The sequence below is a fragment of the Cololabis saira genome, chromosome 12, assembly GCF_033807715.1.
Source record: "Cololabis saira isolate AMF1-May2022 chromosome 12, fColSai1.1, whole genome shotgun sequence".
NCBI lineage: Eukaryota > Metazoa > Chordata > Actinopteri > Beloniformes > Belonidae > Cololabis > Cololabis saira.
The window spans coordinates 42781663-42796757 of record NC_084598.1 but is presented as its reverse complement, the minus strand read 5'-3'; the positions used below and the strand labels follow the sequence as shown (position 1 = coordinate 42796757).

Below are 15095 nucleotides of genomic sequence, written 5' to 3'. Positions count from 1 at the left end.
ATTGCATTACAGAAAATAAAGAACTTTATCACAATATTCTAATTTTCTGAGACAGTCCTGTATAAAGAACAGGAGGTGCAGCCACGCCGCTAACTCTCCTGTAACAGAGACCTATAAACGACAGCAAGAAAAATAAAGAACTACATGGTAAGGTAATGAATTCATAAGCTTTGCTCATCAGCAGCTTTTCATTGTAGAAGACATCGGGTTTAGCTGCGTCGTTAGCTGCTCCGATCCGCGGTACATGCTGCAGAGTCGTTAATATTTCACCAATGAATGTCCGCTGGAGTTAAACCAGAATATATACGGTCCTAACCCTGACGCAGGACGACAGTCGTGTCAGTCGCTTCACGAGTGACATTTTGAGCTCGAGTGTAAAGAGTTTCCTCACCCACGCAGATGCTATCGCTAAAGCTTTCACAAACCTTAATAATTCATAATTAATTTTTTATTTTAAGATTTATTCCTTTTTCCACAGGAAAACTAAGGTTTATAGTTTACAACTTGTATCAACTCTAAGAGAGTGACATGTCTGCTGTTGTCTGTGTTGCTGCACATGTTGTAAATAATTATTACCACAGGAAGCTTAAGCTGGTAGCTACACGAGTCTGTCGTCTAAGAGTCTCTAGAGTGAAATATTGCATATTGCCTCAGCCTGAAATAAAACAGACAATTCATGATACTTTCTCATCTCCTAATTTTGATCCCTAATAATACAATGTCAGTGTTGTACATGGGACAACAATATTGACAATTTTATAGTTTTTACGCCGATGATCGGCAGAGGTGTCAAGTAATGAAGTACAAATACTTCGTTAAGTAGAAGTTTTGGTTTATTTATACTTCACTGGAGTAATTATTTTTCAGACGACTTTTTACTTTTACTCCTTACATTTTCACACAATTATCTGTACTTTTTACTCCTTACATTTTAAAAACAGCCTCGTTACTCTATTTCATTTCGGCCTTTAATAAAAACTATCCAGTTAAATTGCTCCATCCGGATAGAGTGAATTTGGTTGTGGTTGTTTCAGATGTTCTCCAGTTTTGTTCTTACATCCGTTCCCTCAGATTCCTGCAACTAAACTTGGATGTACATTCCAATAAAGGTTAGGATAAATGATAACATGCCTCTGAAGTTTGACTTTTTGCACCATTACAATACTTATAGGCAACTAGTCATCATATCTGCTGCTCTCTGAAACACATGTTAATGCTCAATAGTACACATATATGCTTCTTTAATATATTTACATTATACTAAGATACATTCATTTTCAATGGCTTTTGTCCTTAATGGCTTTTTCCCCCTTACATTACTTTTACTTTTATACTTTAAGTAGTTTTGAAACCAGTACTTTTATACCTTTACTTGAGTAAAAAACTTGAGTTGATACTTCAACTTCTACAGGAGTATTTTTAAACTCTAGTGTCTATACTTCTACCTGAGTAATGAATGTGAATACTGAAGACACCTCTGGTGATCGGCAGATACTGATTTTGGAGATCGGTTATCGGTGATCGGCCATCAAAATCCTGATCGGTGCATTTCTCCAGACCAGATGTAACATGCTCAGCATGTGCTGCCCCACCTGCGCCGGAGTGGAATTCCTACATACAGTGCCTTTAATAAGAACAGCAGCTCACCATGTCCAGGGTGTAGAGGCCGGCGAACGTGGCCCTGATCTGCTTCACCACCTCGGGCTGGTCTGGGAAGAACCTCTCCAGAACCCCGGGCCGGGCCAGCACCTGCTGGACCTTCTTGGTCCCGGCTAGGTGGGTGCTGATGTCGGGACACTTGGCGGCCAGAGAGCGCTCCATCATGAGGCGAGCGTCCCAGCACTGAAAACAGAAAAGAGACGGGTTAACGGAACACAAAAGCATCTCTTCCCCTTTTTTCTAAACTCAAGATTATACAGGACTGTCTCAGAAAATTAGAATATTGTGATAAAGTTCTTTATTTTCTGTAATGCAATTAAAAAAACAAAAATGTCATACATTCTGGATTCATTACAAATCAACTTAATATTGCAAGCCTTTTATTATTTTAATATTGCTGATTATGGTTTACAGTTTAAGATTAAGATTCCCAGAATATTCTAATTTTTTGAGATAGGATATTTGAGTTTTCTTAAACTGTAAGCCATGATCAGCAATATTAAAATAATAAAAGGCTTGCAATATTTCAGTTGATTTGTAATGAATCCAGAATGTATGACATTTTTGTTTTTGTTACAGAAAATCACAATATTCTAATTTTCTGAGACAGTCCTGTATATATTTTTGATATCAATAAAATGCAAATCTCTATTTTTATTTACACAATTCTGTATTCTGTATTTAAGCCAATCACTACCACTCCACTTCCAACAATACTTTTGTATAAAATCCAATATTCACAGTTATCCAACTAGATTATTATCTCATCTCCATCCACCCCGATGTCGCACCATTAGAGGGAAATAGAATATTAAATACAGAGGGTGGAATAACTTCTCCAATCTAGTACCTGCAAAAACTCAAAATCTTAGCAGGAATATTTGTCTTATTTCTAGTTAAAATGTCTCATTTTTAGTCAAGAAAATCTCATTACACTTAAAACAAGAGTCATTACCAGAAAAATTACATACACGATTTATCTTCTTATTACAAGCAAAAATATCTTGTTCCACTGGCAGATTTTTCTACTTATTTCAAGTGAAAATCTACTTGAAACAGGTGAAAATTGTTGTTTTTTCCAGTGATGTGTCTTGTTTTAAGTGTAATGAGATTTTTTTTTTTACTAAAAATGAGACATTTTAACTAGAAATAAGACAAATATTCTTGTTAAGATTTAGAGTTTTTGCAGTGTCCGTCCCTCCTTGTTTCAAAAAAAGATTAAAAAACAAACTCATAGCTGAGATGTAACAGCTGCTGATCCAGTACCATCAACGTCTCTACATGTACATACAAGTACACTGTATATACTAGATATCCAGATGCTCTTTGTTTTGGTTTATGTTACATTCTGCTCCCTTTATCATATTTTTTATGATGTTTATGATATTTTTTTTAACTATTATTTAACCATCTTGTGTTTTTTTTTCTAAAGTATTTTTTGTTTTAAGTGTATCATAGAGGGGAGGCCACTTGATAAGCCCTCTCAGGTTTTTATTTTTATTTTCTTTAAACGCATTCCATTGTATTTCTTTCTTTTCTTCTTTCAAAAATGTGCAAATAAACAAATCACACTGCAAAAACTCAAAATCTTAACAAGAATATTTTTCTTATTTCTAATTAAAATGTCTCATTTTTAGTAAAAAAAAACTCATTACACTTAAAAACAAGACTCATCAGTGGAAAAAACAACAATTTTCACCTGTTTCAAGTAGATTTTCACTTAAAATAAGTAGAAAATCTGCCAGTGGAACAAGATTTTTTAGCTTGTAATGAGAAGATAAATCTTGTCCCAATGGCAAATTTTTCTACTTATTTCAAGTGAAAATTTACTTGAAACAGGTGAAAATTGTCAAATAACAAGTTATTTTTCTGGTGATGAATCTTGTTTTAAGTGTAATGATATTTTTTGACTAAAAATGAGACATTTTAACTAGAAATAAGACAAATATTCCTGGTAAGATTTTGAGTTTTTGCAGTGCAAATCAAAAGCCGGTTCTGTTCCAGTCGTGTAAACAGGTTTTAGGCGGCGTCGCCGGCGGTTAGCGCCGCTCCGCTGCGCCCACACGACCCCTGCATGATCCGCCGTCCGCCGGCTTCCTGCGGATCCACATTCCTGCCGGATGAGCGGCGGAGCGTGAGGGAGGGTTGTTGTTCCGCGGAAAACAAGGATGAGCAAGAACAACACACCGCCGTGTCGGGCCGAGGTCGCTGCCATCGACACGCGCACCGATGGAGACCGGCGTCCAGGCAAGGCAAGTTTATTTATATGGCACAATTCAAAACAAGGTAATTCAAAGTGCTTTACATCAACATTAAAAGCGGCAAGACACAATTAAACAGTAAATAACAAATAAAATGAAATTAAATGATAAGAAAAGAGGTAAAATAATAAAAAGCACAAGTTGTTAATAAGTAAGGGCAGTAGAGTCCAGCAGGTACACATCTACGGTGGCCGAGACCCGCCATTGCTGAAAATTAAAGAAACGCTGCAAATAAAATAAACGTCGCTGCAAATAAAATAAACGCTTTGCAAATAAAATAAACGTTGCAAATAAAAATAAACGCTGCTGCAAATAAAATAAACGCTTTGCAAATAAAATAAACGCTTTGCAAATAAAATAAACATTGCAAATAAAAACAAACGCTGCTGCAAATGTAAAGAAATCCCGCTGCAAATAAAACAAACGCCGCTACAAATAAAAAAAGAAACAACGCAAATAAAAAAGCCACAACGGAAGTGAATTACGGGGACTATTTTTGCTGATGCACCGGTGTTTTTTACGTGAGAGGAGAAGAAGAAGACGAAGAGGACGTAAGTGGAAAGGAAAAAATAAGAAGAGCGAGGAATAAGAAGAACAACGAACGAGAAAATAAGTGAAAAGGTTAGTGTTCAACGTCGCTACGTGTAATTTTTAATGTGTTAGTCCATAAAAACACTGGTGCATCGGCAAAAATAGTCCCCGGTAATTCACTTCCGTTGTGGCTTTTTTATTCCTGTTGTTTTTTTATTTTATTTGCAGCAGGGTTTCTTTTTGTTTGCAGCGTTACTTTTATTTTCAGCAATGGCGGGTCTCGGCCACCGTACACATCTCATTCTTACAATGGCAAGAATTACGTTTCTATACGGTCAAAACGTACAAAGACCGGGTCAAATACAGTATTACAAAAGTAATCTGTAACAATTCGTACGGTGAATTAAACCAATTTGACAATTCTACGTCACAATGCCTGCATTCAGGGCTTATCAATAACATTGTGCGGTTTTCAAAAATCATAAGTATTTCATTTAAGAGTACGCTTAAATAACAAATAAAATGCAATAAAATGATAAGAAAAAAGGTAAAATAATAAAAAGCACAAGTTGTTTCCGGGTCCAGTGATGTCTTCAGCCGTCCCTCGTTGGTTCTTCTCCACCTCGTCCAGTAGGGTTGGGCAAAAATATCGATATGGCAATATATATCGCGATACTTTGCCGTCCGATTTCGATATTTAAAATTATAACATTGATTATTTTCCCCCAAAATAATAAATCATGTTTCAGACGGGTTGTAAATCCAGTAAAACCTAAATAATATTGTTAATGTTAATTTCATAATATGTAAATAATATGAAAACAAGCAAATATGTTGTAACTTCAGCTTGTATAGTTACAATAAAACTACATGGATCATTTGAATTACATTGTTTTGACTCTGTTTGGCCCGTGAATTATTATAATCTGATGTTTGTGCAACTCGATTTTAAGATGTATCATGCCTCTTACAGTTTTCAGCTAACTATGTATAATATCGCAATATATTGCAAAATTTGCAAAATTCTCGTCAGTTGTGTGAAAACCGTGCAAAGTTATTGATAAGCCCTGAATGCAGGCATTGTGATGTAGAATTGTCAAATTGGTCTAATTCACCGTACGAATTGTTACAGATTACTTTTGTAATACTGTATTTGACCCGGTCTTTGTACGTTTTGAACGTATAGAAACGCAATTCTTGCCATTGGAAGAATGAGATGAACCTGCTGGATCTACTGGCCTTACTATTTAACAACTTGTGTTTTTTATTATTTTACCTCTTTTCTTATCATTTTATTTCATTTTATTTGTTATTTACTGTTTAATTATGTCTTGCCGCTTTTAATGTTGATGTAAAGCACTTTGATTTTCCTTGTGTTGAATTGTGCTACACAAATAAACTTGCTTTGCCTTTTATTGCAACTCAGACGAAGACCGGGTCACGTTTCAGGGTAAAAGTTCAGGGTAAAAGCAGCAGAACCGGGTTCAGACCTGTTCGGACGTGTAGTTCTGGGGCATGTAGCCGTTCCTGAAGTAGACCACCGCCACCTCCCGGCCGCCTCTGAAACCAGACACACGTCCTTCAGTGCTGCTGATCACGCCGTCTCGTCAACGCAGATCTCTAAAGATTTAAGAACCTACACAAACAGCTTCCTGTCCGGACCGAGGGTTCCCGTCTGGCAGACGTCGTCGAACCGTTTCCTGACGGTGGGAATGTTTCTGAAACACAAAGCCACATGAAAAAAAAAAAAAAAAAAGAAACGTCTCTGACTTGTTTCCATAGCAACGTGGCGCCGGGGCTGCAACGATTCATCGATGTTGTCGCCAAAAAAATCGATAATCAAAATTGTCGACAATGAATTCTGTTGTCCACAATTGTTGCCAGACATGTTTTTTCCAATGGAGTGAGGCGTCTTACTTCAATACAGTCTCTGCCGAGCGGTAGCAAAAATGACAGCGTCCTGTACAGCAGCTGCACGTAACAAAACTTCAAAAGTTTGGGAGCATTTTAGCCTGGATACGGCGAATAAAAAGATTACTTGCAAGGTTTGCAAAGCAATGTATAACACATTTGCCTGTCCTTAAAAAATGAAAAATAATTGGACAGAGGTTTATTTATTCATGGATTTATGTCTATACTGACTGATCACTGTGCATGTCCTTGGTTTTAGATTGGACATTTTATTTACTTTGTTGTATGACCAGCAGCAAAGTTGAATAAATTATCTATTTTTCATTGAAGTACCCATCTTTCTTTTGTTTATTATCATTTGCCACATGAATGACTAATTATCCGATTAGTCGACTAATCGTTTCAATAGTCGACTATTAAAACAGTCGTTAGTTGCAGCCGTAGCCGGGCCCGGAGCTCTCACCTCTTCCACAGCTCGGCCTCCACGTAGCGCTGGTCGAAGATGTTCCTCTGGACGTCCTCCACCAGGAACATGACCACCGCTCTGCAACCACAACAACCACGCCTGAAAAACCCGCCACGGCCAGGGCGTTTGGACCAGATCCAGCCGGACCGACCAGACCGGACCACCTACCGCTCGGACCCGTACAGCTCCCAGGCCTTGGCCACCGCCCGGGCCAGACCGGCGGCCGGGTCGTTGTCCAGGATGCGCCGGCTCTCGTCCAGCCGGCCGGCCACCTTCAGGACGTGCCTGCAGACGCAGAACAGAAACCAGGGTTTCGGTGATCCAGAACTTTCATTTCAGACGTTTCACAAAACTGCAGCCTTCAGCATGGAGGAGTCGGCGTGTGTTGAAAAAAATCGGTTTTCTGATTCTAAATCGATTCTCATATTAATTCATAAAAATCGATTTGTATATCTAAAGATCGATTTTTTTTTCATCATTACATTTTCGCCTGGTGAACTTTAATCCCAGTAGTCATTAAATTCACACATGCTCGTAGTGTGAAACTATCAAACAATGAACATGGCGCCAAAGAGCAGCGGTGGCGTTAACAAAGCGCTGGTTTTGAAAACTCCTGAGGGAAAATGCTGGATATTTCAGCTTAAATTTCTAAATGTTATATTAGTTCAATGAAGTTCATATTATCTATATTTACTATATAGGCCTGTGTTGAAAAAAAAGTTTTTCCGATTCTAAATCGATTCTCATATTAATTCCTAAAAAATCGATTCGTATGTCTAAAGATTGATTTTTTTTTTCATCATTACAACTTTTTGTATTTTTTTGTTTATGGTCAAAAAAGTGAATGTTTGGTTGGACACGAGAATAACTAGTGCCATGTTTTTGCCTTTAAATATGTTTAAAGGTATGAAAACATTAAAGATTATCAGTTATAATTGCATAAATTGTCTATATTTCTTTGCTTTATATACAGTACTGTCTTGGGTTTACACTTGCAAAAAATGCTAAAAACCAAATTCTCAAAAATGGGAAAAAATAAAAGCGATTTCATCCGTCTCTGTTTCCTCCCTGGATCTGTTTGGTAATTCTCCACATGATGTTTCTGTTTCAGTTCTATCAGCATTCTGGGAGCTGATTGGTCCTTACAGCATCATTAGCTGCAATACTTGCTGTTGAATCTCAATATAATACTAGTATTAATATGTTGCAGAACTACAGTCATAGAATTCATGCAACAGCTGAAAAAACAGTTTTAATAACAGTAACCCAAATCAATATCGGATCGAATCAAAGCATGATAATCGAATCTGAATTTTAAGAATCGAATTGATTCTTGACATTTGAATCGATACCCAGCCTTATAGAGGGAATGCTAATGACGTCACAGATGCGACTTCACAGCGGGTTACGCCCACTGTGTGACAGAAAGACTGAGTGTCAGAAAGACTGAGTTTCAGTGTAAACTTTCAGTTTGAGCAACTGGAAAACATCTACAATAGGAAAGAGCTGTTGTGCGATCGACTGTACTCATAGATTTAGCAAGAAATCTGAGTTATCGTTTTACAGACTGCCGAAAAATAAGCTTAAGAGAGACAAATGGATCGCTGCAATTCGCTGAAACAACTGGATTCCAGACACCAAAACGTGGATTTGCGGTTCCCATTTTGTATCAGGTATCGTTGGATTTTTGGGTAGCTAACGTTAAACGGTCAAATCATAAAGTTCGGTGTCCTCATCGCTTTCATTTCTACAACAAATCCTGCCTTGAAGTCGGACCAAGCGTCAAGACTTTTGTAAGCCTTCAAGCTTTGCTTCGTGTATTTCCCCGGCGTAGAAATTAAGTACATATAAATATCAGGAAACTGGATTCGTGGCCAAATATTAATGTCCATGGACCACTGGTTCTTGGTAACTGTACCAAATATTAATGTCCATGGACCACTGGTTCTTGGTAACTGTACCAAATATTAATGTCCATGGACCACTGGTTCTTGGTAACTGTACCAAATATTAATGTCCATGGACCACTGGTTCTTGGTAACTGTACGGGTCACTGTCAAGTCCAACTGACTTTAATTTAAGCCCATAATCAGCTGTTATCTCGTCTTCTCCACTAGTTGCAGCTGTTTCTGCTGATGTTTTGCCACTCAGTGTGAGTAAGGGGGCTAGTCCAGTGGGGAAGAGACGTCAATGCAGACCCTCTATACCCCAGGTTCCACCAGATGCCCTGGCCCTCTCACCTGTGCACGTCCGGCATGCGTGACGACAGACCTCCAAAGCTGGCGGCAAACGTGTTGATCTCGATCTGCTTCAGCGAGGACGACCGGTCGTCCTGCTGGTCCAGCATGTAGTCGGAGCGGTTCAGGCCCAGAACCACCGCCTGGGGGAGAGGAACCAGTCAAACACCAGCGGGATCAAACCTTCACCGTTCTCCGCCCAGGAACGTACCTGAGAGCCTCCCTCGGCCAGGATCTGCTGGTGGATGCTGAACAACCTGGCGGTGAACTGGTCCACCTCCACGGTGCTGAGAACAGAGAGTTTAACCTTCATGACCCACAGAACACGTCTAAGCACCTTTATACATTTATGAAGGCTATACTGACATTTTATGTCAGAGTATTTATTTGCTATATGCATCAAAACAACCCATATAAGCAAATATTTAATAATCTGTAATGTTAAAAGTCCATATTAACTAAATAAATTGCAAAAAAGTGCAAATAACTACCAAAAAAATGTAAAATCGTTTTTTTTAATTTTACACATATTTTTCTAAATACAGAAATCCCACAGCTAGATCAAACCAAAGGAAATTAATAATAATAATAATAATAATAATAATAATAATAATAATATATTTTATTTATAGAGCGCTTTTAAAAGATCTCAAAGACACTTCACAGACACAAAGATAAAACGTTGAGATCAAGAAAATTAAAAATTAAAAACCACAGGATAAAAAAAAATTAGTCCAAAGATATTTGGACTGAATTCATACTTTAGTTTTTGAGATATATAATTTTATATATCGCATCTTCATCCGGCGCTGAACAAGGACAAGACGCAAATTCAAACCGACTAGTTTCCCGGGAAACTGGACCTGGACTAAACTAAACCTGGATTATTATGTGTTTTTTAATGCAGTATATGGAAGTGAAACTCTTCCTGTTTAACATGTAAAGAGAACTATTGCTCTGTTTTATTTGGTTGTAATTGTATGTTTTGGGGCGCCGGGAGCTCCAGCCGGTCTTAAAGGGTCGACGTCCAGAAATCATTCCCCGCCTGGGCCGTGGGGCGGCGCGTTACCTGGGCCGTGGGACGGCGCGTTACCTGGGCCGTGGGACGGCGCGTTACCTGGGCCGTGGGGCGGCGCGTTACCTGGGCCGTGGGGCGGCGCGTTACCTGGGCCGTGGGGCGGCGCGTTACCTGGGCCGTTGGGCGGCGCGTTACCTGGGCCGTTGGGCGGTGCGTTACCTGGGCCGTTGGGCGGTGCGTTACCTGGGCCGTGGGGCGGCGCGTTACCTGGGCCGTTGGGCGGTGCGTTACCTGGGCCGTTGGGCGGCGCGTTACCTGGCCAGAGCGTCCCGCAGGAAGTCGTGGTCCCGGCTGATCCGGTCCACCAGCGTGTTGTAGTGAATCTGCACCTCCATGGCCTGGAAGAAGACGGCTCTGGGAACCGGCGTGGGGAAGAGCGTGAACGGAGCGTAGGTCACCAGCTGCAGGACAGGACACGCCACAGCGGCCACGGTTACATGAGGGTTTTAATTCAGAATTAATTATTCCGAATTAAATAATTCAGAATTAAACTTTTTTTCTTTCGAGTTTACATGGAAATAGTAATTCCGAAATGAGGATTACATGGAAAACACGTTTGATCGGCTTTATCCTATTCCTCTTAAAGGGGACCTATTATGAAAAACACGTTTTTTCTTGTTTTAATCAGAATCAGAATCAGAATCAGAAAAGCTCTATTGCCAGGTCAGACATAAATCAGACGAGAGAACTTGACTCCGGTTTACACCGATGGCACCATTAATACGGACGCCATTTTTAACATATATAAAGTGGTCTCCCCTCACCCTGCCAGCACAGGGGAGACAAAATACCATGAATTTCTGCAGGGTCTCTGACCCCCGCCGGACAGAGTCCCCCAGTGTCACGTGGTTTTTTTTGAGCCGATTAGAATCTGCTCCCGTCGTTACGTAACGACGGGAGCAGATTTCCAGAGGTTCAGCCTCCGCTGCTGAAACCACGCCCACAACCAGCTCTCTACGGAGCTGGAGCGGTCCTTTCATTGAGCCAGTCGGACGCGGCGCAGCGGCGCCAAGGATCCGGGTTAAATCATCCAGGTTCCCGGGGTGTTTGGGAGCTGGGTCCTCGGGGGTCTGTCCCAGGTCGGACCAGCTTCACCCTCCGAGATTTTCAGGCAAATCTGTCGGTTTGATCCCCGGTAACGGGCGATGCGCCGCGGATGCGCTCCGGAGCGGATCTGTGCGCCCGCCGTGCGGTTGCGGCGCCCGTCGCGCAGAATCCGCCGGGCAGATCCGGCTGAAATTCCGCTGGTCGGTCCCCGGGAGTCCCTGCTACCAGTCCAGGCCGGTTCCTGCGGTCCCGGCCGGTCGGAACCGGTCAGATTCCCCCGTTAAAGCCGCGGCGATGCGCGCTGCTCCAGCAGCGCTGCTCCCGGCGTGGCTCCGGGGCCAGCGTTCAGCATCCGCCGGGTAGATCCGGCTTAAATAGTGCATAAATGTTATTTATATACAACTCATATTTTATTTTTTTAACAATAAAGTTTCCATTTGTGAAACTTCAGTGTTGTATTTATCTACAGGCTCGGGCTGCTCTGGCGGAGCAGGTTTATTCTCCTCCCCTGCTACACGTCATTCAGGGAGCCAATCAGCACAGAGCCTCATTAACATACCCCCCCCTTCCCTAAAAATGAGGCGCAGAAAAAGAGGTTAGAAGCGGTAAAACTAGTGACAGGACCCACAGGCTGGATTTATGATTTATGTAGAAAAAACAAGCCTTAGATTGTTTTTAAGACATTCAAGGCCTGTTTAAAATATACATTAAATGCCATAATAGGTCACCTTTAAGGTCTGGGGGTTGTCTTCTCATTACGAGCAAGAAAATCTTGTTCCACTGGCAGATTTTTCTACTTATTTCAAGTGAAAATCTACTTGAAACAGGTGAAAATTGTTGTTTTTTCCAGTGATGACTCTTGTTTTAAGTGTAATGAGATTTTTTTTGACTAAAAATGAGACATTTTAACTAGAAATAAGACAAATATTCTTTTGAGATTTTGAGTTTTTGCAGTGCTGTAGCACTGCTGCCCTGAAGTAATTGTCGTCACAGCCTTGTTCGGGTCTATTGGGGTTTCTGGAGACTGGTTTATTCTGGTTTATTCTCGTTTAGGACGAACTTGCAGTCCGAGCGTTCTCGCAGAGATCCCGCTGCGTTTGCACTTGACTCAGTTTTGTTTTGTTTAGTTTTTTTTATTTTGGATCCCCATTAGTGGACGCAAAACGCCAACTAGTCTTCCTGGGGTCCATGAAAATGAAAATACATTCATATAAAAGCACAATTATACATACCGTATTTTTATATGTGCCGGGCGCCTTAAGAAACGGTGCGCCGTGTCTATTACCTGAATTACGGTAATGTAAGGCGGCCACCATGAGAAGGTAAAAAGAGAAGGGGGCGGGTGAAGCTGAATGAGACCATCCACTGAGCTGTTTAATGCGAAACAGATGATGAAGACTTTTAAGGATTTGCTTGATGTGTAAAGTGAAATAAAATACAATCAAACTAAGTTTTTCTCCGCTCTATTTAAATAAGCACACTTGTGTGTGTGTGTTCTGCAGCGCGCGTGTGTTTTGCATGTCGGGAACCGAGGAAGCACCTGCCGTGGGTTTGCGGGTCCGATCGCCGGTTCCCCGGGGCAGATCCGGCTGAAATGCCGGTGCTCTTTCCCCGGGAGCCCCTACTACCAGTCCATGTGGGTTCCTCCGGTCCCGGCCGGTTGGAACCGGTGACTTCAGGTCTGATCAGCTTCACCCTCCGAGATTTGCAGCCAAATCTGTCGGTTACAAACCCGGTACCGGATCCCGACATGCGCGGGTGTGTATTCGCGGCGCGACACACACTTACTGGTTTATGTGGCGCTTGCCTGGCGCAGCTGATGGACAGAAACTGTATGGGGATTTTTAAAAGAAAAACTTTGCATAAGACGTTTCCAGCCGGAGTCATTATAAGGTTGAATGAAAAGAGGTGGCTGGATGAAGGGATGATGATGATCAAGTGGCTGAGACAGGTCTGGAAATTCGGACTGGCGCAGCTGAATTAACGGAGCTCCTGTCGCATACAACCCAGTACCGGCTCCCCGACAGCGCGTGTGTGTGAGCGGGTCCAGCGCGGCGGTCCCGGGACGCAGGACCCGGGACCGCCGCGGGACCAGCGCGGGGGGGCGGAGCGGGGAGCAGGACCCGGGACCCGGTCCAGCGCGGGGGAGCAGACGGGGAGCGGACCCGGTCCAGCGCGGGGGGAGCGGAGCGGGACCCGGGACCGCCGCGGTCGGGATCCGCAGCACAACGGGGTATGAAAAGTTTATTTAGTCTTGTGCTTGGCTGCCACGCTGATGGACAGAAACTGCCGCCGATGGTGATTTTTAAAAGAAAAGCGTTCCCTAAACAGACTTTTCCAGCCAGAGTGAAATGAAAAGGGCTGGATGGATGAGGAGATGATCAGTGGCTGAGACAGGTTTATGTGCAGCAACCCGGTGGTTTTTTTAAATTCTTTAATGCAGAAACAGAATATGAACCTTTGAAGGGTTTGATTGATGTGAAAAGTGAAATAAAATATCAAACTAAGTTTTGCTTCCGCTGTATTTTTAGCGCGTGTGTGTTTTGCAGCGCGCGTGTCTGCAGCTCCGTCTCCGTAGACGGCGCCTTTTGGGTCGGTGCGCCGTATGTGTGTTTTAAAACCAAAAATGACACACAAAACTGAGGGTGCGCCTTTCCACACAGTGCGCCATATGGTCGCGAAAATACGGTATATATACTTCCTATAGTACTTTACATTTTAAATGTATGAATACATAACTAAATACATAAGTAATTACAATTACATCACTCCATTAACCCCCCCCCCACATCCCACCCACATCATTACACCAGCAACATCACTGTAGTGGTAACCATCACAACAGTTAAAAGTACAAACCGTACGTGACAAAGAAACACAGTGGAAGAGGAAGGATTTCTTACGGAAGAGAATCAGGGTCATGCAGGAGAAAAAATATTTGGAGAGGGGAAGATTTAATTTTATTGTGCACTTCGAGAAAAAAGTCAAAATGTCGAGAGAAAAAAGTCGAATTGCCGACATTAATATTGAAATACAATTTCAAGAATAAAGTCGAAATTTCGTGAATAAAGTTGAAATACAATTTGGTGAATAAAGTGTAAATGTTTCCTCTGGTCCATCAAATCCAGTTAGAGTGACTGACAGCTCTGCAGCAGCAGCTCTAACTAACTAACTAACTAACTAACTAACTAACTAACTAACTAAGTAACTAACTAACTAACTAACTAACTAACTAACTAACTAACTAACTAACATCCTTGCAGTGGAACGTTAAGGGGACGTTTCTGAAGTTATGCAACTGCATATGATGTGATATGTGTTTCAATTCAATATCGTAAAACCAATTCTTGTATTCTGACTTTTTTCTCGACATTTCAACTTTTTTCTCAAAGTGCATAATGAAAAAAAAATCTTCCTCCTCTAAAATATTATTTTCATTTTTCTCCTGCTTGGCCCTAATAAATACCGTATTTTCTGGACTATAAGCCTCTACTTTTTTCATAGTTTTTGAACCATGCAGCTTATACAAAAGTTTTATTCTGTGGATTTTTCTTCCACCGCTCGGGGCGCTCTAACCGGAATTAGAATCAAAACTAATACAAAATAAATGCAAAGAAGAATACGTTACTTCTTCTTTAGCAGATAGAAGTAGAATCAGATTTCAAACAGATAAATAGATAAATAAATACCTGTTATTTTCTCTTGGTTCTGTCCCGTTTTAATCAGCAAAGTTGCTGCCGTGTTAAAAGACACTGTTAGGAAAGATCTATTTAGGTACAAACATGTACATCATTTACAGTTCAGAACCCTTCTGCACATGTAGTAAATATCTAATCTAACAACATAAATATCTGCCGCTTGCATATCTTTTTTTTTTTAAATAGAGTGGATGCAGCTTATATGCA

General features: G+C 41.2%; 2 protein-coding genes across 4 annotated transcripts in view; both read right to left on the bottom strand.

Annotated features, from left to right (window-relative positions):
- The window catches only part of LOC133456428 (NACHT, LRR and PYD domains-containing protein 3-like), a 687319-nt gene that overhangs the window by 303792 nt on the left and 368432 nt on the right, over nt 1-15095 (bottom strand).
- The window catches only part of gss (glutathione synthetase), a 29373-nt gene that overhangs the window by 4192 nt on the left and 10086 nt on the right, over nt 1-15095 (bottom strand). For all 3 annotated transcript variants that reach the window (XM_061736831.1, XM_061736832.1, XM_061736833.1), the window contains exons 3-10: nt 10399-10544; nt 9277-9352; nt 9069-9208; nt 6997-7113; nt 6826-6906; nt 6092-6169; nt 5942-6011; nt 1648-1842 (exon numbers count right to left, since the gene is read on the bottom strand). In XM_061736831.1, the coding sequence (XP_061592815.1) occupies nt 1648-1842; nt 5942-6011; nt 6092-6169; nt 6826-6906; nt 6997-7113; nt 9069-9208; nt 9277-9352; nt 10399-10544 (903 nt within the window). The remainder of the gene's footprint in view (nt 1-1647; nt 1843-5941; nt 6012-6091; nt 6170-6825; nt 6907-6996; nt 7114-9068; nt 9209-9276; nt 9353-10398; nt 10545-15095) is intronic.